Source organism: Oncorhynchus mykiss, chromosome 30, assembly GCF_013265735.2.
Source record: "Oncorhynchus mykiss isolate Arlee chromosome 30, USDA_OmykA_1.1, whole genome shotgun sequence".
NCBI lineage: Eukaryota > Metazoa > Chordata > Actinopteri > Salmoniformes > Salmonidae > Oncorhynchus > Oncorhynchus mykiss.
The window spans coordinates 14,009,556-14,031,508 of NC_050570.1; the positions used below are offsets into that span (position 1 = coordinate 14,009,556).

General features: G+C 43.2%; 1 protein-coding gene across 2 annotated transcripts; it reads left to right on the plus strand.

Annotated features, from left to right (window-relative positions):
* Positions 1–1,552: 1,552 nt before the first annotated feature.
* fnbp4 (formin binding protein 4) lies at positions 1,553–21,545 on the plus strand. Of its 2 annotated transcripts, XM_021598914.2 has the most exons (17): positions 1,553–1,806; positions 2,356–2,439; positions 3,693–3,811; positions 10,087–10,267; positions 10,406–10,556; positions 12,058–12,154; positions 12,277–12,615; positions 12,816–13,011; positions 14,152–14,261; positions 14,401–14,505; positions 14,781–14,914; positions 15,892–16,049; positions 16,404–16,675; positions 16,954–17,080; positions 17,336–17,520; positions 19,959–20,116; positions 20,514–21,545. In XM_021598914.2, exons 1-17 carry the CDS (start codon positions 1,692–1,694, stop codon positions 20,605–20,607), a joined length of 2,625 nt encoding a protein of 874 aa, XP_021454589.2. In that variant the 5' UTR covers positions 1,553–1,691; the 3' UTR covers positions 20,608–21,545. The 2 variants fall into 2 exon arrangements, with proteins under 2 accessions (XP_021454589.2, XP_021454590.2); XM_021598915.2 differs by lacking the exons at positions 1,553–1,806; positions 2,356–2,439 and adding an exon at positions 9,861–9,962 and having other exon boundaries at positions 3,687–3,811.
* Positions 21,546–21,953: the final 408 nt, after the last annotated feature.

Consider the following 21,953-nt stretch of genomic DNA (forward strand, 5'->3'; position numbering starts at 1 on the left):
CTGAGTCCTTTAGGTGCCTGTTGGCAAACTCCAAGCGGGCTGTCATGTGCCTTTTACTAAGGAGTGGCTTCCGTCTGGTCACTCTACCATAAAGGCCGGATTGGTGGAGAGCTGTAGAGATGGTTGTCCTTCTGGAAGGTTCTCCCATATCCACAGAGGAACTCTGGAGCCCGGGTTCTTTGTCATGTCCCTGACCAAGGCCCTTCTCCCCCATTTGGTCAGACGGCCAGATCTAGGAAGAATCTTGGTGGTTCCAAACTTCTTCCATTTAAGAATGATGGAGGCCACTGTGTTGTTGGGGACCTTCAATGCTGCAGACATGTTTTAGTACCCTTTCTCAGAGCTGTGCCTCGACACAATCCTGTCTTGGCGCTCTATGGACAACTCCTTCGACCTCATGGCTTGTTTTTGATCTGACTTGCACTGTCAACTGTGGGACCTTATATAGACAGGTGTGTGCCTTTCCAAATCATGTCCAATCAATTGAATTTACCACAGGTGGACTATAATCAAAATGTAGAAACATCTCAAGGATGATCAATGGAAACAAGATGCACATGAGCTCAATTTCGAGTCTTATAGCAAAGGGTCTGAATACTTATGTAAATAAGGAATTTCTGTTTTTTGTCATTTATCATTATGGGGTATTGTGTGTAGATTGATGAGGGGGAAAAAATATTTAATCCATTTTAGAATAAGGCTGTAATGTAACAAAATGTGGAAAAAGTCAAGGGCTCTGAATACTTTCCGAATGCTTATTATGTACTGTATAGTATTGTGAGTAGGCATTATTTTCATAAAAAGATTCAATACAGATAATTTCGTCATAGGCTATTATAATTCACAGAGCCACTTTTTGAGTGACTAATCAGTTAACTAATGACTTTACATAGACCTATCTAATTTTCCACAATTCTCTAGCATATGAAAAACTGTTCCTACCTGCCAAGGCTTATTTCTGTGAGGTGATTAATATCTATGATGGATGGCTAAAGTCAAGCTATGCACCTTTCATCCAGAGTTATGCATAATTTAGGTTATCTGACAGATAGGGCCATATATTTGACTCAAATACTTTAAATGGGTTTTAATATTATCACAGGAGCTTCTTATCTATAATAAAATAAAATAAAAACAGCTGTATGAGACTAGCTCTAGATATGACACACAAGTGGAATATTGTGTTATCTGAGACTGAGTAGTAGGCTACAAGAACAACAAATGTTGCCTAATCAAATCATGTTGAAGATTTTTTAGTTATCACACTTTTTTGGCAGTGCACTATTGTAAGAAAAGCTTGTGATGAAGTTATAATTATCATGATGGTGATTTTGGTCTTGAAATATAGCAAACATATGAATGTAATTCATTTAGACTCTACTACTTTAATTCAATCAAATGTTCACAAATTAAATGTATGTAATCTACTACTAACGCCTACAGGACTTCCGTATGTCATCTCTCTCAATGATGTTCCCTATACACAAGTAATATAAATATAAGAAATACACAAAAACAGTTCTTATAAAACAGCATTAGAACTTTTGTACAAATACCCTCCCTTTGACACCGGATGTGTTGTGGATAGTTTCTTAAAAAAAATTCAACGGTACAAACAGCAATGCCTTTGGCTCGGTGGGTTAGTGCATAGACGCTGCACCCATATACCTCAGTGGGACCAGAGACCAGCGATGGGAAAGAAAACTCGCACAGGAACAGGAGGACGCAGAACAATACTGCAGCTTTTCCCACCTCGAAGCGGGGCCGTCTGTGGAAGAGAAGACTCTTTAGGTTCAGCATCCGAAGGTAAAAACACGACGACAATATCATATTTTATGTTTTGGTTTTCGGTCGGTGGATGATTCGATCAAAATCGGGCCCATTTTTCCCTGATCACGCATTGTGGAAGCTAGCTAACTGGCCTAGCTGGTGACGTAGCCTAGCTAGGTTGGCTAGTCAGTCGTTCAAAATGTAACGTTATGTTCCGGAAATGAATGCATTGTTTTACTTCTTCACTATATTTAAATAACTAGTTCAGAAGCAACAAATGCAACACTGTAGATTTTGGGGTGTTTCGCGTTTTCTAAAGTGTTAGCTGGCTAGGCTACCTAGCTAGTTAACGTGAATATGTTAGGCTAACATATTGCGCAAATAGCGATTTGTTGTCTCGTGCGGCCTGTTGTCTGATTGTGACCAAACACGTTACACAAACTAGCACGATGACAATTTCTACAATTAGCTATGCCTATCAATGGTAGCTAGACTTGCTCTACTGAGCCCTCTGCTCAATCCAGGCCACATGTCTAGCCAGCTAAATAAGCCATTTTAACAATTGCAATTATGCGTGTTTTGCAGACGAGCAGGAGGGTGGTAACGGGGATGAATACAGTTTTCCAAGAGAAGTAACCACAGAAATGAGGATGCCCGTTAAGGCCACAGGTAAGATAGTGCCTAAAAAAAGTATTCCCATCCCTTGACTTGTTCCACGTTTTGTTACAGCCGGAATGTAAAATTGATCAAATTGAGATTTTGTCACTGGCCTACACACAATACCCCATAATGTCAAAGGGGAATTGTGTTTTTTCGAAAATGACAAATTCATTAAAAATGAAACGTTTACATTTTGAGTCAAGTATTCAGCCCCTTTGTTATGGCAAGCCTAAATAAGTTAAGGGGTAAATGTTTGTTTAACAACTAATAGCATAAATTGCATGGAATCAATGTGTGCAATAAGTGTTTATCATGATTTTTGAATGACTACCTCATCTCTGTACCCCACACATACAATTATCTGTAAGTTCCCTCAGTCGAGCCATGAATTTCAAACAGATTCAACCACAAAGACCATGGAGGTTTTCCAATGCCTCGTGAAGATCAACTTTTTGGTAGATGGGTTAAAATAAAAAATCAGACATTGAATATCCTTTTGAGCATGGTGACATTTATTAATTACACTTTGGTTGGTGTATCTATACACCCAGTCACTACAAAGATACAGGCGGCCTTCCTAACTCAGTTTACCGGAGAGGGAGGAAACCGCTCATGGATTTCACTATAAAGCATATGATGACCGACTATAAAATATTTAGTTTAATGGATGTAATAGAACTGAGGGTGGATCAACATTGTAGTTAATCCACAATACTATCCCAAATGAAAAGGAAGCATGTAAAGAATACAAATATTCCAAAACATGCATCCTGTTTGCAATAAGGCACTAAAGTTATACTGCAAAAAAAATTGCAAATAAATGAACTTTATATCCTGAATACGATGTTTGGGTCAAATCCAACACATCACGGAGTACCACTCTTCATATAGAGTTTTTTTTTAGGATTAAAAAAAATTGGAATAGAACTAAGCACAGGAAAAAATCACAGAGAACCTGGTTGTCTGTGTATTTAATTGATTTTGAATTCGGGATGTAACACTATATAGAATAAGTCAAGGGGTATGAATACTTTCTGAAGGCACTCTATGCCATATTGGTGTGTGCGTCCTGGCACATCTGCTTGTGTGAATTTGGTTCAAACCCAGGTCTCCTGCCAGACAACTGTTGTCCTGCTGAGCTCAAGCCTATGCATTAGCTGGGGGAGGTAACACAAGATGTCTTCAGGGCTGTTTACTAATCGTGCGCACAAGCATAGTTGCCTATGTACACACCTGACCAGTGACTCTGCGTTTCTCCTCAGAGGGTCTGTCCCTCTTGGGGGCCTATGAGGACAGTGATGACGAAGAGGATGCCGACCCACAGCCTCCCTCTGTCAGGACCCAACACCAGTCTGCAGATATACTCGCCAACTTCATGGCTGTGAGTATATCAATACTCTATTTCTGTTAGGGCTGTCCCCGACCCCACATTTGTTTTGGGTCAACAGTAGTCTGTTCTTTCAACCAATCGCAATTGTTTAAAAACAGGCTGCGTCTCTATATGGAGACAAAAAATATGTTTTAATAAATCAACTAAACTCATCAAAAAAATAAACGTCCCCTTTTCAGGACCCTGTCTTTCAAGGATCATTTGTAAAAAATCCCAATAACTTCACAGATCTTCATTGTAAAGGGTTTAAACACTGTTTCCCATGCTTGTTCAATGAACCATAAACAATTAATTAACATTCACCTGTGGAATGGTCGTTAAGACACTAACAGCTTACAGACGGTAGGCAAAACTTAGGACACTAAAGAGGCCTTTCTACTGACTTTGAAAAACACCAAAAGAAAGATGCCCAGGGTCCCTGCTCATCTGCGTGAACGTGCCTTGGGCATGCTGCAAGGAGGCATGAGGACTGCAGATGTGACCAGGGCAATAAATTGCCATGTCCGTACTGTGAGATGCCTAAGACAGGGAGACAGGATGGACAATTGATCGTCCTCGCAGTGGCAGACCACATGTAACAACACCTGCACAGGATCGGTACATCTGAACATCAGACCTGCGGGACAGGTACTGGATGGCAACACCAACTGCCCAAATTACACCAGGAACGCACAATCAGTGCTCTGACTGTCCGCAATAGGCTGAGAGCGGTTGGACTGAGAGCTTGTAGGCCTGTTGTAAGGCAGGTCCTCACCAAACATCACCGGCAACAATCTTGCCTATGGGCACAAACCCACCGTCGCTGGACCAGACAGGACTGGCAAAAAGTGCTCTTCACTGACGAGTCGCGGTTTTGTCTCACCTGTGGTGATGGTCGGATTCGCATTTATCGTCGAAGGAATGAGCGTTACACCGAGGCCCGTACTCTGGAGCGGGATATATTTGGAGGTAGAGGGTCCGTCATGGTCTGGGGCGGTGTGTCACAGCATCATTGGACTGAGCTTGTTGTCATTGCAGGCAATCTCAGCGCTGTGCGTTACAGGGAAGACATCCTCCTCCCTCATGTGGTACCCTTCATGCAGGCTCATGGTACCCTTCCTGCAAGATAGGAATGTCAGTGGTCGGCCATGGCCAGCGTAGAGCCCGGATCTCAACCGTCTGGGACGGTTGTACCGTCAACCGGTTGTATCGGAGGGCGCCCCCCCCCACAGAAATGTCTGGGAACTGGCAGGTGCCTTGGTGGAGGAGTAGGGTGACATCTCACAGCAAGAACAGACAAATCTGGTGCAGTCCATGAGGAGATGCACTGCAGTACTTAATGCAGCTGGTGGCCACACCAGCTACTGACTTACTTTTTATTTTGACCCGCCCCCTTTTCATGGACGCATTATTCGATTTCTGTTAATCATATGTCTGTGGAACTTGTTCAGTTTGTCTGTTGATGAATCTTATGTTCATAAAATTTACACATACTCACTCTTAAGTTTGCTGAAAATAAATGCTGTTGACAGTGAGAGGACGTTTCTTTATTTGCTGAGTTTATATGCACCAAGCTTGTCTGTTAAGGGCACTGTGTGACATCATTAATACACACATGACTCGAGGTAGACAGATAAAGATGACCAGAACCTGTTCCTTGCCCTCCTCCTGCTGGCCTTTGCTGATTCTGCCATTACGCTCCTGAAGTTGCCTGTAATATGCTACACCAGGGGTTGGCAACCTTTCTCATGTAGAGTGCCAATTTACAGTTTCTACCAATCTGGCTGCCACTTCTGATTTTTCATATGCACACTTTTGTTAAAAAAATGTTTTTATTGCCATCTAGGTAAAAATAGCCCACATAAAGCCAACACAAACATTGCAGGTAGAAAATATTCTGATTTAAAATATATATAATTCCTATGAATCATATTGGAGGTTTGTTCATTTTCGTTCAATCACATTCGTCCCTCTACTCCTCCTGTCTGCATCATACTTGAAACATTGTATCAACTGGGGCTGGTGACAGCTCATAAACATTGTATCAACTATTCTGGTACCTCAGTTTCCTTCCTCAGTGAGCTCCAGACACTGCTGTATTTGCGCAAGGGATAAAAAGTAATCGGATATACAGTACCAGTCAAACATTTAGACACCTACTCATTTTCTTAATTTACTGTTTTCTACATTTGTAGAATAATACTGAAGACATAAAAACTATGAAGTAACACATGGAATCATGTAGTAACCAAAAAAGTGTGTGGTGGCTTATTTCTGCTTTACCAAATGAGGAGAGTTACAAACTTCACACACCAGTCAGTTATACTTAAACTACATCTTTAATAAGAGCTTTGCAATAGCATTTGACTTTCAATGATGAGCCATCTCTAATGAACCATTGAAAGTACCAACAAAAGTACAAAGATATTTTATAGCCAAGACACACCCCTCTCAACTTACATGATGAACCACAGATCTTAGGAACAGTTGAGAAAGGAGTATAACAGATAATATTCGCTATAAATTATTGTTCAGTTTGGTCCTTAAGACGAGGTTCTAATCTTGTTCCTGGTACTTCATAGCACAGAACCATTACCACATCCAATGGCATAACTTAATTGGCAACTCTAGATACTCGCATCTCAAGTAAACCCCCTCTTGACCCCTCTCCTGGACATGCTCACTGAGGGGAGCGAGCCTCTAGGTCATACACTATCCCAGGATAAGTGCAACATCAGAGAGGACATAAAGGGGTTCCAGACACTGCCCTACACCTCCCCCCAATGCCAAAGGAGGGAGTGACTTGCTCACAGACATTGTGGAGACAAGTAATTGGTTCCCCATTAATCACGCCATCCCTTCACATGGTTTAATAGGTAAAGACACATTCACATATGAAGACCATGTTCCATCCTGTCCTCATCCCTTTCTGATATTCTGCATAGCACCAGAGACATGTAAAAGACAAGCCTGACCTCTCCCCTCTCTGGGCCCCAAGTGACTGAGCCCCAGCTGAGGGAAGAAATGCAACTGCCAAAACTAGAGTCCAAAGAAATACATTCTAATAAAGTATATCACATAAGAATATTGTGTAGATAAGACATCTTAATTACTTATGTTACCCAACTAATTCTGATTCATCCACCACAAGTGTTAAACAAATCAAAATAGATTTGAGATTCTTGAAAGTAGCCACCCTTTGCCTTGACAGCTTTGCACACTCATGGTATTCTCTCAACCAGCTTCATGAGGAATGCTATTTCCAACAGTCTTGAAGTAGTTTCCACATGTGCTGAGCACTTGTTGGCTGATTTTCCTTCACTCTGCGGTCCAACTCATCTCAATTGAGTTGAGGTCAGGTGATTGTGGAGGCCAGGTCATCTGATGCAGCACTCGTCACTCTCCTTGGTCAAATAGCCATTGTCCTGTTGAAAAAACAAATGATCGTCCCACTAAGTGCAAACCAGATGGATGGCGTATCACTGCAGAATGCTGTGGTAGCCATGCTGGCTAAGTGTGCCTTGAGTTCTAAATAAATCACCGTCAGTGCCACCATCACACCACCTCCATGCTTCACGGTGGGAACCACACATGCGGCTACTCTGCGTCTCACAAAGAGACGGCATTTGGAACCTAAAATCTAATTTGGACTCATCAGACCAAAGGACACATTTCCACCGGTCTAATGTCCATTGCTTGTGTTTCTTGGCCCAAGCAGGTCTCTTCTTATTGGTGTCCTTTAGTAGTGGTTTCTTTGCAGCAATTTTACCACAAAGACCTGATTTCATGCAGTTTCCTCTGAGCAGTTGATGTTTGTTACTTGAACTCTGAAGCATTTATTTGGGGGCTGGAACTTATCCTCAGCAGCAGAGGTAACTCTGGGTCTTCCTTTCCTGTTGCGGTCCTCATGAGAGCCAGTTTCATCATAGCTCTTTATGGCTTTTGCGACTGAACTTGAAGAAACTTTCAAGTTCTTGATTTTTTCCGTGTTGACTGACCTTCATGTCTTAAAGTAATGATGGACTGTCATTTCTCTTTGCTTATTTGAGCTGTTCTTGATCGCCCTATTTGGTAAAAGACCATCTATATACCCCCCCTACCTTGTCACAACACAACTGATTGGCTCAAATGCACTAAGAAGGAAATAAATTCCACAAATGAGCTTTTAACAAGGCACACCTGTTTAATTGAAATGCATTCCAGGTGACTACCTCATGAAGCTGGTTGAGAGAATGCCAAGAGTATGCAAAGCTGTCAAAGCAAAGGGTGGTCAAAGCAACGGGTGAAGAATCTCATAAAATATATTTTGATTTAACACTTGGTTTCTACATCATTCCATATGTGTTATTTCATAGTTTTGATGTCTACACTGTTTATCTACAATGTAGTAAAAATAAAAACCCTGGAATGAGTAGGTGTTCAAACTTTTGACTAGTACTCTATATCAAAAATATAAACGCAACGTGTTAAGTATTGGTTTCATGAGCTGAAATTACATGTTCTATACGCACAAAGCTTATTTCTCTCAAATTTTGTGCCCACATCTTTTTACATCTGTTAATGAGCATATCTCATTTGCCAAGATAATTAATCCACCTGACAGGTGTGGCATATCAAGAAGTTGATTAAACAGCATGATCATTAAACAGATGCACCTTGTACTGGGGACAATAAGGCAACTCTAAAATGTGAAGTTTTACCACTCAACGCAATGTCACAGGTGTTTTGACCGAGTGTGCAATTGGCATGCTGACTGCAGGAATGTCAACTACAGCTGTTGGCAAATGTAATGTTAATTTCTCTTAGCCAGGAGTATATCACCCTGCATCCCACTGCTGGCTTGCTTCTGAAGCTAGGCAGGGTTGGTCGGGTCTGTCTGTAGATGGGAGACCAGATCTGCTGGAAATGGTGTTGGAGGGCCAGTAGGAGGTGCTCTTTCCTCTGGTCTAAAATAGTATCCCAAAGCCCCCAGGGTGGTGATTGGGGACATTGGTGCTGTCTTTTGGAAGAGAGAAATACCATAAACACGCCAGCCCAGGACATCCGCATCCGGCTTCTTTGCCTGCGGGATCGTCTGCGACCCAGACAGCTGATGAAACTGAGGAGTATTTCTGTCTGTAATAAAGCCCTTTGGTCAGGGAAAAACTAATTATCATTGACTGTGCCTAGCTCCCCAGTGGGTGGACCTGGCTCCCGAGTGGGTGGGCCCATGTCCATGACGTGAAATCCATAGATCAGGGCCTAATGAATTTATTTCAATTGATTTCCCTATGAACTGCAACTCAGTGAAATTGTTGTATGTTACATTTTATATTTTTGTTCAGTAATAATTACGTTTCCACCTGATCAGAGCATGATATCTTTCAATTTCACATCGAGGTTCAGTGGCTATCGAAAGAGAGCGCTGGAAAGACTATTGTTCCCAATGGATTTAAAAACACTTAGTTTACTTGCTGTTTTGAGGTGAAGAGATTACTTTGAGAAGCTCCACGGGTCATTAGTGGTTGTGAGTTAAGACTACCAGACATCCCCAAATGGGTTAATGTATACATTTGTGCGCAGGTCGTGTAGCCTAGGCCTACGGTTCCTTACTCAACATTGACAGGAGTGCTCCAAACAATACAATAACTACATTGACCATTTAAAATGAAACTGAAACTTGTTTCTCACACGTGTAGTGTAGGTTGTGAGCTCTGCAAACAACTTGTCCACTCCAACAATGAGAATGGTAAAGGATGATAATGTATTAAATTGAGTAACATAATTTCTAATCTGTTTACACTCATTTATGGGAATTAACTGTAAATTCTGTTCTACTGGTGAAATAGGTAACAGTGAATGATACAATTCACACAATGAAGTTATGACACAATTTAATGCGCATGAGTTGACTCAACATTTAAAAATTATACCTAAGACATGTTATCTTCACACATACCGTACCTTCACACATACCGGAATATTCTCTCAAACGGTGTCTGGTCCAAGGCAGTAGCCATTTATGGAAAACAATGCAATTTCACTTTTTGTCCTTTTTTATCAACTTGCTTGGCATGCCAAGGCAAATTCCCCTGCGGCACTCGCGTGCCTTACGTTGCTGATGCCTGTCTAGAGTGATGTGCCATCCCCGCAGCTTCCGCAATGGATTAGTCTACTGATTCAGGTGCGAATCAGACGCTATACAAGTGATCGCCACGCGTTGGCCTTTATTTCCCTGATTTGTTAATGTCATTAGGCAAGTGTTATCCTTTTAATAAACCCAATTAACTGTTCCCCCCCCCCAATAGGAAATTGATGCAATCACTACACAGCCGGGCTCAGAGGAGCCCACAGGGGATCCGTCGGCCCCAGCCCCCACCCCACCTCGTCCAGAACCCAAAGCCCAGCAACATGCCTCTGAGATGGGGACAGAGCCTGAGAGTACTGGGGCGGACTTCCAGTACGATACCCATACTTCACTCGCTGGAGGTGACGACAGGTTTTATTGTATTTCATACATTTGTGTAGAACTTACCTGAGAAGTTCAGTTGGCCATTGTTTATGACATGTCAAGTGTGCGGTTCTGCTGATCTAGAGTTCCTTCCTTATTTGTTTCCTGTCAACCAGTGGGAGGATTGGAGATGGGGGACTGGCAGGAGGTGTGGGATGACAATACAGGATGTTACTACTACTGGAACACTCAGACCAACGAAGTGGCCTGGCAGCTGCCTTATTACCTGGCCCACCAGGTACAGGGCCTGCAGCAGTACACAGACAGGTGAGATGTTAATTACTACCTGGTAGTAATGAGGTCGACCGATTTTATGATTTTTCAACGCCGATACGATTTATTGGAGGACCAAAAAAGCCGATACCGATTAATCCGCCTATTTATTATTTTTGCAATAAATGACATTTACAACAATACTGAATGAACAAGGAACACTTAACTTAATATAATACATAAATAACATATTTTTAGTCTCAAATAAATAATGAAAAATGTTAAATTTGGTTTAAATAATGCAAAAACACAATGTTGGAGAAGAAAGTTAAAGTGCAATATGTGCCATGTAAAAAAAAAAAAAAAATTCAGTTCCTTGCTCAGAACATGAGGTGGTTCCTGTTAACATGAGTCTTCAATATTCCCAGTTAAGAAGTTTTAGGTTGTAGGTATACTATTTCTCTCTCTACCATTTGTATTTCATATACCTTTGACTATTGGATGTTCTTATAGGCACTTTAGTATTGCCAGCCAAATCTCGGAAGTTGATGGGCTTGAAGTCATTAACAGCGCTGTGCATCCCAGCATTGCTGAGAGTTGCTGTTTGAATGAATGCTTACGAGCCTGCTGCTGCCTACCACCGCTCAGACTGCCCTATCAAATCATATACTCCATTATAATAAACACACAGAAATATGAGCCTTTGGTCATTAATATGGTCAAATCCAGAAACTATAATTTCGAAAACAAAATGTTTATTCTTTCAGTGAAATATGGAACTGTTCCGTATTTTATCTAACGGGTGGCATCCCTAAATCTAAATATTACTGTTACATTGCACAACCTTCAATGTTATGTCATAATTTTGTACAATTCTGGCAAATGAATTACAGTCTTTTGTTAGGAATAAATGGCCTTTCAACAGTTCAACAAGCCAGGCGGCCCAAACTGCTGCATATACCCTGACTCTGCTTGCACTGAACGCAAGAGAAGTTACACAATTTCCCTAGTTAATATTGTCTGCTATCATGAATTTCTTAACTACATATGCAGGTTAACAAAATATATACTTGTGTATTGATTTTAAGAAAGGCATTGATGTTTATAATTAGGTACATTATTGCAACTATTGTGCTATTTAAAAAAAAAAAAAAAAATGAAAGATAGGTTTAATGCTAGCTAGCAACTTACCTTGGCTCCTTGCAGCCACAAGGTCCTTTTGATGCTGCACTCACGTAACAGGTGGTCAGCCTGCTACGCAGTCTCCTCGTGGATTGCACTGTTATCGGCCATAATCGGCGTCCAAAAGGGCAGATTTATCGATTTGTTATGAAACTTGAAATCGGCCATGGCGATTTTTTTTTTATTTGTCGAACTCTACTAACTAGCCCACCAGGTGCAGAGCCTGCAGCAGTACACAGACATGTGAGGTGTTAGTGGATGGTACAACATAATATTGAATGTTAGTCATACAAGTGGATTTGTATGCTATAGCATGACTCTGAAATGTGTTTTGTTCTTAGTTTTTATCTGTTTTCTGTTTCATCCCCTGTAGCTCAACAGTCAATGGCAATGGAGCTACACAGAGTGCAGGATGCTATGCTGAACAACACTCCACTGCTGTTAGTTCCCTAACATCCAAGACAAAAAAGGTGAGTTATTTGACTACTTTTGTGCTCAGTGATTCAGTGTGAATCCCCAAAAAGTACTTGACTGCCCATTTGTTGGCAAAAGTGTGACTGTGTATGTCTTACTTTGAGTGTCTCTTTGACAGGAAGTGATGGAGAGTGTGGTGGCCCTTACCAGTGAGGAAGAGGAGCGTCATGGTGTGGCAGCCTCCCTCCTCGGTCCCCTCATCCCTGCCGAGGTGAAAGAAGCGGAGGAGAAGTGGCGGAAAAGGCTGGTGGGGGGGCTGGTGGGGGGGCTGGAGGAGAGGGAGAACAGCTTGGAGGATAGCCTCCCAGGGTCCCCTGCTCCTCCACTGAATGAGCCAGACACCCCCACACACCCACTGAGAGACCAATGCAGCAGGAACCAGTCTGAGGAGGACTCTGATGCAGAGGAGACAGAAGAGGACACCATGGAGCTGGAGCTGGCTCTGGACAGGAAAAAGGTGAGCTTATATTTGATTCATCCTTTATTTAACCAGGGATGTTGCATGTGTCAAGCAAGTTTATATATTGTTACTCTTTTGAAAAGGTCACAAATGTTGACAATTCAACACGTGCAGAACTAGTGTGTACAGTTGGGAGTTATCCTTTACAACGAATCCAACATGAGTCTCTTTCCTCTTTTTGTCGCTCTGCCCCCTAGGCTGAGCTGCGGGCATTGGAAGAGGGCGATTGCAGTGTGGGGGGCTCCAGCCCCTGTTCTGAGGCCAGTCAGGAGGCCGCCACCGGGCCTCGTAGCCTGCTTCCGAAAAAGGCCATGTGGAAGACGGCCTTCCTCAGAGCAGCCAGCCCCGATTCAAACAGCAGGGACTCAGATACACGGGAAGACCCAGACACAGGTGAGTGTCTGGAGAACCGTTAGCATGCGATCCAGTCCAGATACACAAACTCTGGGCAGATTACATTATTATATTGTTCTGATGTGGTTCATCCTGGGATGTAAACTCTTCTCTAGGACCAGTGCTGGACATTCACTTTTTTACCCACTAGTCTTTTGAACAAGTAGGACTTAAGCTCAAGTCACTTGGTCTTTAACACCATGGTCCAAAAAGGTAACTGAAAATTGTTGTATGTTGCAAGGAACCACTTCACAAAATAACATTATTACTGGTATTGACAATGGAAGGCTGCTGATCTGATGTCATGTATTACATCTCCTGCCGTTGTGGCCTTGAGCAAGGCACTTAACCCCCCAACATAGTAAAATACTGTACTGATGGGCTACTATTTAAAACACGTGGTCCGTCAACCCTCCATCTGGAGAGCTACTGGGTGTGCAGGCTTTTCATCCAACCCTGCTCAAACACCAGCACTGATGACACCAAAACTGATTTATTTTTACTCTTTTTACAATGTGGTATGTTCAAGTGAGACTGGCTCAAAAGCCTGACACATTACAATTACATCCAACTACTTACAGTATGTCTTGATGAAATAATTCACTCGTTCAGTGAACCTGGAATGAAATGGCTAAGATTGGTAAGGTAGCTAATTCAGTAATTGATTGTTCAGAGGAGTTCTTGACAGCATAGGAGTTACTTTCTCAGAATTACACGGCCAATAGAGTGTTTTACAACTAGAGTATGCAGCATTGGTTTTATTGCTTAAACAAAATGGGCTAAACTGGGCAAATAACTCACTAGCAATTATCAACAAATGTGCAAACGCGTCTCGCTTTGATCTCAAATGAAAGACTGCTCATGCCTGTCAATGCAGGCCTACAATTATTATTTTTTTTTTTTTTTATTGTTTTTGATATTATGACTTTTGTATGATCTTTTTTACTTGTCCATTCAGGCAACGGATCTGTAATCTGCAAAAATAAAAAATAGGTGTTATATTTTTTTAACTTGCCCCTTGCAAGCGGACAGCGTTAATGTTGAGTCCTGAGGCCTTAAGATCTGATATGCTGCCCAGGCCAACTGTCATACACATGTAGGGTTAGCCTTAATACAAGTCCTCTTATGCATGTTTTGCAGCACATTCCAAAGTCCCAGAGAAGGCCGGGGAAGAGGAGGACCAGGAAACTGGGGACAAAACGGTTCCTAATGTGCCACCAAAGGAGGAAGTCGAAACTCCAGAGCTCAAGGTACTGAAACTTTTTATCAACTCTCGCACCAATTTAACTCTTCGTAGTAGGGCCTTGGCATGAGAACTGTGTGCCTAGTCATGAGTGATTTTAAAATAACTGGTGGCTAACTAATTAATCAAATGTTTTGAATGTTCAGTTTCAGATTGGCGAACTTGCCAACACCTTAACCAGCAAGATGGAGTTTTTGGGGATCAACAAGAAAACTATCTCCAACTTTCAGCTTCTTCTGTTACAGACTGAGGTAGGAGGACCATAGTCTGTCATAGTTTTCCTACAATGACAGCCTATATCTTCAGGTCCAGATGATATTTTCTTGGCCTTAAAACTGCATTAGTTGGCTAGCTGCATGACTCAACGATGGGAACTTTCACAGACCTGTACTGACTGATTGCAAGTTATTGTTCTGATGGGAGATTTTTTTATTAATTTGATCACCATCCTCATTTTAGAAAACAAGGTGTATGCCTAACAGTCATTGTCTCTCCCCCCCCTCTCTTTTCCCTTCCTTTCTGTCAGACGCGGATCGCTGACTGGCGGGAGGGGGCTCTGAACGGGATCTATCTCCGCCGCAGGCTGCAGGAAGCCGCTGAGCACATAAAACATTACGAACTTAACGCCGCCCCTAAAGGCTGGTCGTGCCACTGGGACAGGTACGCGCTCCTTACCTTTTAACATCTTTAATCACCCCACCCCCCAACCCCTGTGACAACGACCCCCTCAGAGCTGGGGTCGCCACCTTTTTAACCTGATATGGGGGAGATCCTAACCAATCTGTGGATTACATGAAATGGAGACACTCAAGGTTTCTGTGATGCAATGCTGGCACTCTGCACTGCCAGTTGTGATAAGGGAGCAGCCTGATCCCCCAACACTACCACCAGAGATAGGACGTCCTGTCCAACCATAGCCCAGACTCTGGATCTTGTATTTTGGTGGGGAGCTCTGTAGACTGCTTTGGGGGTCCACTTAGTGGAACAGGGGTACGGTAGCTAGGAAGGTGGTTGTGCGCGAGAGCTTTGCACTTTACAGGACTACAGCCCCAGAATGCATTGCTGGGCGACAGAGTGACCCCCCGGAAACGAGAAGTGTCACAAACCGTTTCAGTTAAAGCGAAGACGGAGCGTTGACGAGGACCCAGCAGGTCAGACCAACTCTATTTCATATGTTTCCTGTTTTTATTCCTTGATTGACTGAAAATTGATAGATATTTCTGATGTAAAAAAAACATGTATAAAGTGTTTAGTTTCTTTGCATTTGGTTGTTGAGTTGATGATGAAGATGCCTATATCTCTGGCATATATGTTTGGGGGGCAAAAGGTTGTTTGTGTATGTTGTCATGACAAACATTATGTGAACATCTGAACCCTGCTTTGATCGACTTTACAGGACCCAAGCTGTTTGTTTTGGTTTGTTAATTTGGTTTTGAGAGCGTTAAGGTGGGTTCCCCATCAATCCAATCCGTCCCTTCTCCTGGATGGCTAACCTGGCTGTCCAGCCCAACATTCCCCCTCTGTGGCAGTCCCATCTCCCTATTCCCCACCCCCCCCCCCTCAAGTATACAGCGACTCAGCCAGTTATGAGGCCAGCTGTTGAGACTGTCTTGTATCTCTGTTCTCCCTCCTTCTAGAGAGCAGAGGAGGTATTTCTATACCAATGACCGCACCAGTGCCTCCCAGTGGGACTTCCCAGCAGAGGAAGACGTGGAAGAAGTAGAAAATACCAAGACATCCATACATGGGGACCCCAAACCCCCGCCCGTACCCACTGGTGGGCTCGCAGTTGCAGGTCAGTCACCAAGACCCTTCACTGTCTTCTTAACGGCCCATAACAGCCACTGTATCTACAGGTCCAGATGAATCTCTTGGCCTTGAACCACACTAGTTGGCTAGTTGCATGACTCTCGATGAACTTTCACAGACCTGTACTGAATGACTGTGATTGCAAAAAAAAATCTGAAGGGAGATGGACAGCTTAGCACATTTGTCTTTCAGCAGCTAACTAGCAAGTCTTGAGCTATGGAACCTGCCACTGTCATATATTACTAACTTGTCAATATTTGGTTAACCTTACTCCTCCCTTCTGACAAAGAAAGGGTACACAACTAACCCCAGCTTTTATATATTTTCTATCATATTGCAGGAGCTTCAGTCTTCACACCCATTGTCCCCCCTCAGCCTGGCCTTCCCTCCTATTGGTCTGTGCCTCAGCCCCCACTTCCCCCTGACCAGCCCCCTCCCCCTGCCGACTCCCCCCCGCCTCCCCCTCCACCCCCAGAGTCACCTCCCCCTCTCCCCCCTCCTCCCCTGGAGGATGATGGAGAGATAGAGGAGGTAGAGATGGAGGATGATGACAGTGAGCCTCCAGCACCTGGAACAGAGCCTCCACTCCCTCCGGGTGTTGTTGGCGTAAAGGTATGTGACCGTTCTACTAATCCAGACCTCAAATGTCATCTAGTAGTCTTGTGATTAGACTAAGAACACTTTTTTAGATGACAGCTTAGTCCAGCAGTTGCCAAGTACCAGTCAGTGGGCCTGCTGGTTTTTGTTAACGTAACTCTAAATAATAACTTTCACAGACCGGTACTGAATGAATGTGATTGCAACCCCCAAAAAATCTGATCGGAGATGTACATTAGCATAAGATGGGCTTTTACTGTAAGCTAATCTGTTTCAGTATTTTCTGTCCTCAGGTTGTGGAGTCTACAGCCTCGCTGGGTAAGAGTCAGAAACGCAAGGCTTCAGGATCAGGTCAGCTGACCAAGGCTGTAACCATTGGCAGCAGCGCCATCCTCTACACACAGACCATCGCCACAGCAGGTAAAAAGCAATAACGTGAAAACCAGCAGACTGACAACGTCAACATTACTCTTGAAGTAACAGGACTCAATGATGAGAACTTTCACAGACCTGTACTGAATTACTGTGATTGAAGTATTTTTCTGATGGGAGATGTAAGGTCACTAGTGTCTCACAGTATAGGTGTGTGGTGTTTAGAGATCACATGGTTTGCAATTAAACTGTGTAGGGCTTGTATCAAATAGTTGACTTTTGTGGTCTGTCCTGTGATGTCAGGAGCTGCCTACTGGGGTGAGTCTGCGGTAGCTACACCGCCACTGCCTTCTGAAACCGTGGCCCCACCTCTCCCACCTCCCCCTACCCGCCCCCCGCTACCCCCCGCTCAGGCCCCCTCTGCCCTGGACCCCACAGGGTTTAAAACATTGCTAACGGACAAGACCAAGAAACTAAAGAAGGATAAGGTGGGTGTTTTTTTATTTTCATATCCAATTAGTAATGTGACAAAAAATGCTTGACATTTTAACCATTTTAAAAAGAATCGCCATGATGCGAATTCACAATCCAGATATGGTTCTGCGTCTAACCGCTAGGGGACAATGCAGTTCAATCTACTGCAGTCCTGGCTACCTACCTACTGGTCGTCACGAGTAACCACAGCCACAGTCATAAAGCCCACCTACTTCTACAATTTCCTGTTTTCATACATTTTTACAATGTAGGCAATTTTGATTTTATGTCTGTGGTAACTTGTGGAAACCCTACCTAATGGCGCTCACCTAACTGCTGTCCTTCACCCACTCAGCAACGATGGTATTAATGCCATTTTAGATTCTCCTGTGCCTCTCCTCCATTTTTTTTTTTGTATGTACTTCATGTCCCACTTCTCATAAATGTGATGGCTAATTTCAATAACAGCATGTTAATGGATGGCCAACAATCTGTCAACGCCACGTATGGTCTTTGAGAGCTTGACTGTTCTCTGCAAGCTCTCAATCAATTAATTTGTATTTTTGATGCTCAGGATCTATTCATTGTAGTTGTGATAACTTCACTACGACGTTGTACAAAAAGGGGGTGGTTTCAGTTAGGATTTTTATTTTAGACGTTATTGATCCCAAATTAGTTTAAACGTCACACCCCTATATACAATAAAGCCCAACCGCGAGCTGCCCAGTAATGTGAGCTACCAGACGAGCTAAATTACTTTTTATGCTCGCTTTGAGGCAAGCAACACTGAAGCGTGCATGAGAGCACCAGCTGTTTCGGACGACTGTGATCACGCTCTCCGTAGCCTATGTGAGCAAGACCTTTTTTAAGCAGGTCGACATTCACAAGGGCGCAGGACCAGATGGATTACTAGGACGTGTTCTCGGAGCATGCGCGGACCAAATGGCAAGTGTCTTCACTGACATTTTCAACCTCTCCCTGTCTGCGTCTGTAATACCTACATGTTTCAAGCAGAACACCATAGTCCCTGTGCCCAAGAAAGCGACAGTAACCTGCCTAAATGACTACTGCCCTGTAGCACTCATATCGGTAGCCATGAAGTGCTTGGAAAGGCTGGTCATGGTTCACATCAACACCATCATCCCGGAAACCCTAGACCCACTACAATTCGCATACCGCCCCAACCGATCCACAGATGATGCAATCTCAATCGCACTCCACACTGCCATTTCCCACTTGGACAAAAGTGCCATTCATTGACTACAGCTCAGCATTCAACGCCGTAGTGCCCACAAAGCTCATCACTATGCGAAGGACAATACACCTCCCTCTGCAACTGGATCCTGGACTTCCTGATGGGCCACCCCCAGGTGGTTAGGGCAGGCAACAACACATCTGCCACGCTGATCCTCAGCCCTGGGGCCCCTCCTGTACTCCCTGTCCACCCACATGCGTGGCCAAGCAGGACTCCACACCTTCATTACGTTTGCTGACGACAACGGTGGTAGGCCTGATCACCGAGCATGATGAGACAGCCTATGGAGGATGTCAGAGACCTGGCAGTGTGGTGCCAGGACCACAACCTCTCCAACGTGAGCAAGACAAAGGAGATGATCGTGTACTACAGGAAAAGGAGGGCAGAACACAACCCCATTCACATCGATGGGGCTCTAGTGGCTTCAAGTTCCCTGGTGTCCACCAACGAACTATCATGGTCACAACTTTCTTGGTGTGTTTGGACGAGGGCACAACAATGCCTTTCCCCCCTCAGGAGACTGAAAAGATTTGGCATGGGTCCCCAGATCACCAAAAAGTTCTACAGCTGCACCATCGAGAGCATCCTGAACGGTTACATCACCACTTGGTTTGGCAACTGCTCAGCATCCGACCGTAGGGCGCTACAGAGGGTAGTGCGTATGGCCCAGTACATTACTGGGGCCAAGCTTCTTGCCATCCAGGACCTATATACTTGGCGGGTCAGAGGAAGGCCCAAAAAATTGTCAAACTACAGTCACCCAAGTCGGACTGTTCTCTCTGCTATTGCACGGCAAGCGTTACCGGAGCGCCAAGTCTAGGTCCAAAAGGCTCCTTAACAGCTTCTAAACCCCCAGCTTCTAAACATTGACTTGGTACTGGTACCCCCTGTCTCATTTTATTTTTTACTTAAGAAAATATTTACTAAATAAACTAAACTGCATTGTTGGTTAAGGGCTAGTAAGTAAGAATTTCACTGTACAGTCTACACCTGATGTATTTGGCGCATGCGACTAACTTTTCATCTGTTCTATGCATTGAGGAGAAAGGATTGTAAACGATCAGTCTAATTTGATGTATAAAAAAAATATATATATATATATATATTTTGAAGCGTCTCCTAGTAGAATCAAATCAATGATGGCATTAAATGACAATCCCCCACTCTCTCCGTTATTCCCCTGGTTGCTGTGTCCAGTCGAAGAAGAGCAAGACGAAGATGCCGTCCCTGGTGAAGAAGTGGCAGAGCATCCAGAAAGAGCTGGACGAGGAGGAGCAGGCTAGTTCTAGCGACGAGGACAGGGACCAGCTCAACAAGAGGAGCATTGAGGAGTGGAAACAGCAGCAGTTACTCACGTAAGAGCCCCCCCCCCATTTTTATAAGTTGTACATTTCTTGGGCCTTATTAAGAATCGCACAGTAGGCGTGTCCATGTATCTTATTCATAATGATCTAAAAGGCTGATCCTACATCAGCACTCCTACTCTGAGACACTTGATGCATACAGCCTCTGATTAAAAAAAAAATTAGAAGTCTGTTTGATCTAGTCCAGCAGTGGTTACTGTTCCTTAGTGTACCTGCTGTTTTTCTTGACATGCCTCTCAATGATGAGGACTTTCACAAACCTGAGCTGAATTACTGTGATTGCAAACTATGTGTTGGGAGACATGCATTAGGTTTTTATATTTTAACTTGTAATGCACACGTTTTTGGTGAAAGGCAGTAAGAAATAGATTTATCTGTTGGATTGCAGGGGCAAAGCTGGAAAGAATGCCAACTTTGAGGCTTTACCTGATGACTGGCGAGAGAGGATGTTGAAGAAGAGGAAGATGATGAAGAGCACGTAACACACACTCCCCTCCCCGCCTACACACACACACTCCTCCTTAACCTGACTCCAAATGTTGGATAAGAATGAGAGGACTGACTGTGCACTTGACTCACTGTCATTTTGAAACAGGTTTTGAATAGCCCCTCATATCTTCGTCTGTGAATATATTGGATGGGCTTGAATGTTTTTTTTTTTAATTTCTTGGCTGTAAAACCCACTAGGGTTTTTAATATGGTAAACTGAACTCTCCTACCAAACATCCCCCTCTACCTGTTTAAAGCATAAATGCCGTTTTCTGTGAAACGTACGGCACTAAGAATGCTGGAGTTTCTAAATCTTTGTTTGTAATGGAGATCAACTCTTTGTTTTGACCTCCCCATGTTCCTCTTGCCCATTTTTAATAAACTATGATTTAATAACGTCTTCCTAATAATAACTGCTGTTTCTCTGAATAATCCACACTTCCATTTTATTAGAGGGCGGATGGAAATGCAATGAGCGCTTGTCTTTTCTAATGCTTCAACTATAGTAATTAACAGTACTTTTAGTTTATTCATGGTATATCCTGAACATACCCTTTCATCAGTTTTTTTATCTGACTTCAGATGGGAGATTTAAGTGATGTATAAAATGTGAATTATCACATGGCCCTATAGTGGAACCTCTAAATTGCAACAATTCTCTGCAGTTTTTCAATTTAAGCCAGTAGATGAGTATGCAACCAGTACCCATCCCACTCTCTTGTCAAGAGCTAACAAATAATCCTCATAATTCAGAGGTCTTTTCTTGTGCTGAAAACCATCAAGACTAGTTTGGTGGCAAGGGGAGTGTCTTTTTTTGGGGTGGGGGGGGGTGCAGTTTTTCAGCTGTGTGAATTCCATAGGCCTATGTCCTAGTAAAACACTGGCAACAATTTTGTATTCAAGTTATTAAACTTTTTTGGGGAAACTTTAATTGTCAGCTCATTATTCATTTGACAGTGCCATCATGGGTGTCTTCATTGACTGTTCACCTTTTGTGGGGGACTGAATTATGAGTAATCACAGGGTCAGTTGTGGGTGATGGATCATGGCTAGAAGGGATGGAGCAAATGTCAGTGACATGTTGCATGTTTGAGTCTCGCCTGAGAATCTTTGCCAACCCTAAACCTGATTCTCCTAACCTGCGTAAGTTCTATCCTCTTATGACATTGGGCTTGTTTGACACAGCTGACAGTGCAGGGGACTGCTGACTGACTGATCAACACATCACCTTGCATCATAACACTGAACAAAAATCTAAATGCAGCGTGTAATGTTAGTCCCATGTTTAATGAGCTGAAATAATGTCCCATGTGCACAAAATGCTTATTTCTCTTAATTC

Excerpts from the sequence above, each read along its gene's own strand:
- fnbp4 (XM_021598914.2), top strand. The coding sequence starts at position 1,692 with ATGGGAAAGAAAACTCGCACAGGAACAGGAGGACGCAGAACAATACTG. Across the intron at positions 14,915-15,891 it reads TGGTCGTGCCACTGGGACAG|AGAGCAGAGGAGGTATTTCT; the intron begins GTACGCGCTCCT and ends CCCTCCTTCTAG. Across the intron at positions 17,521-19,958 it reads AGAAACTAAAGAAGGATAAG|TCGAAGAAGAGCAAGACGAA; the intron begins GTGGGTGTTTTT and ends TGCTGTGTCCAG.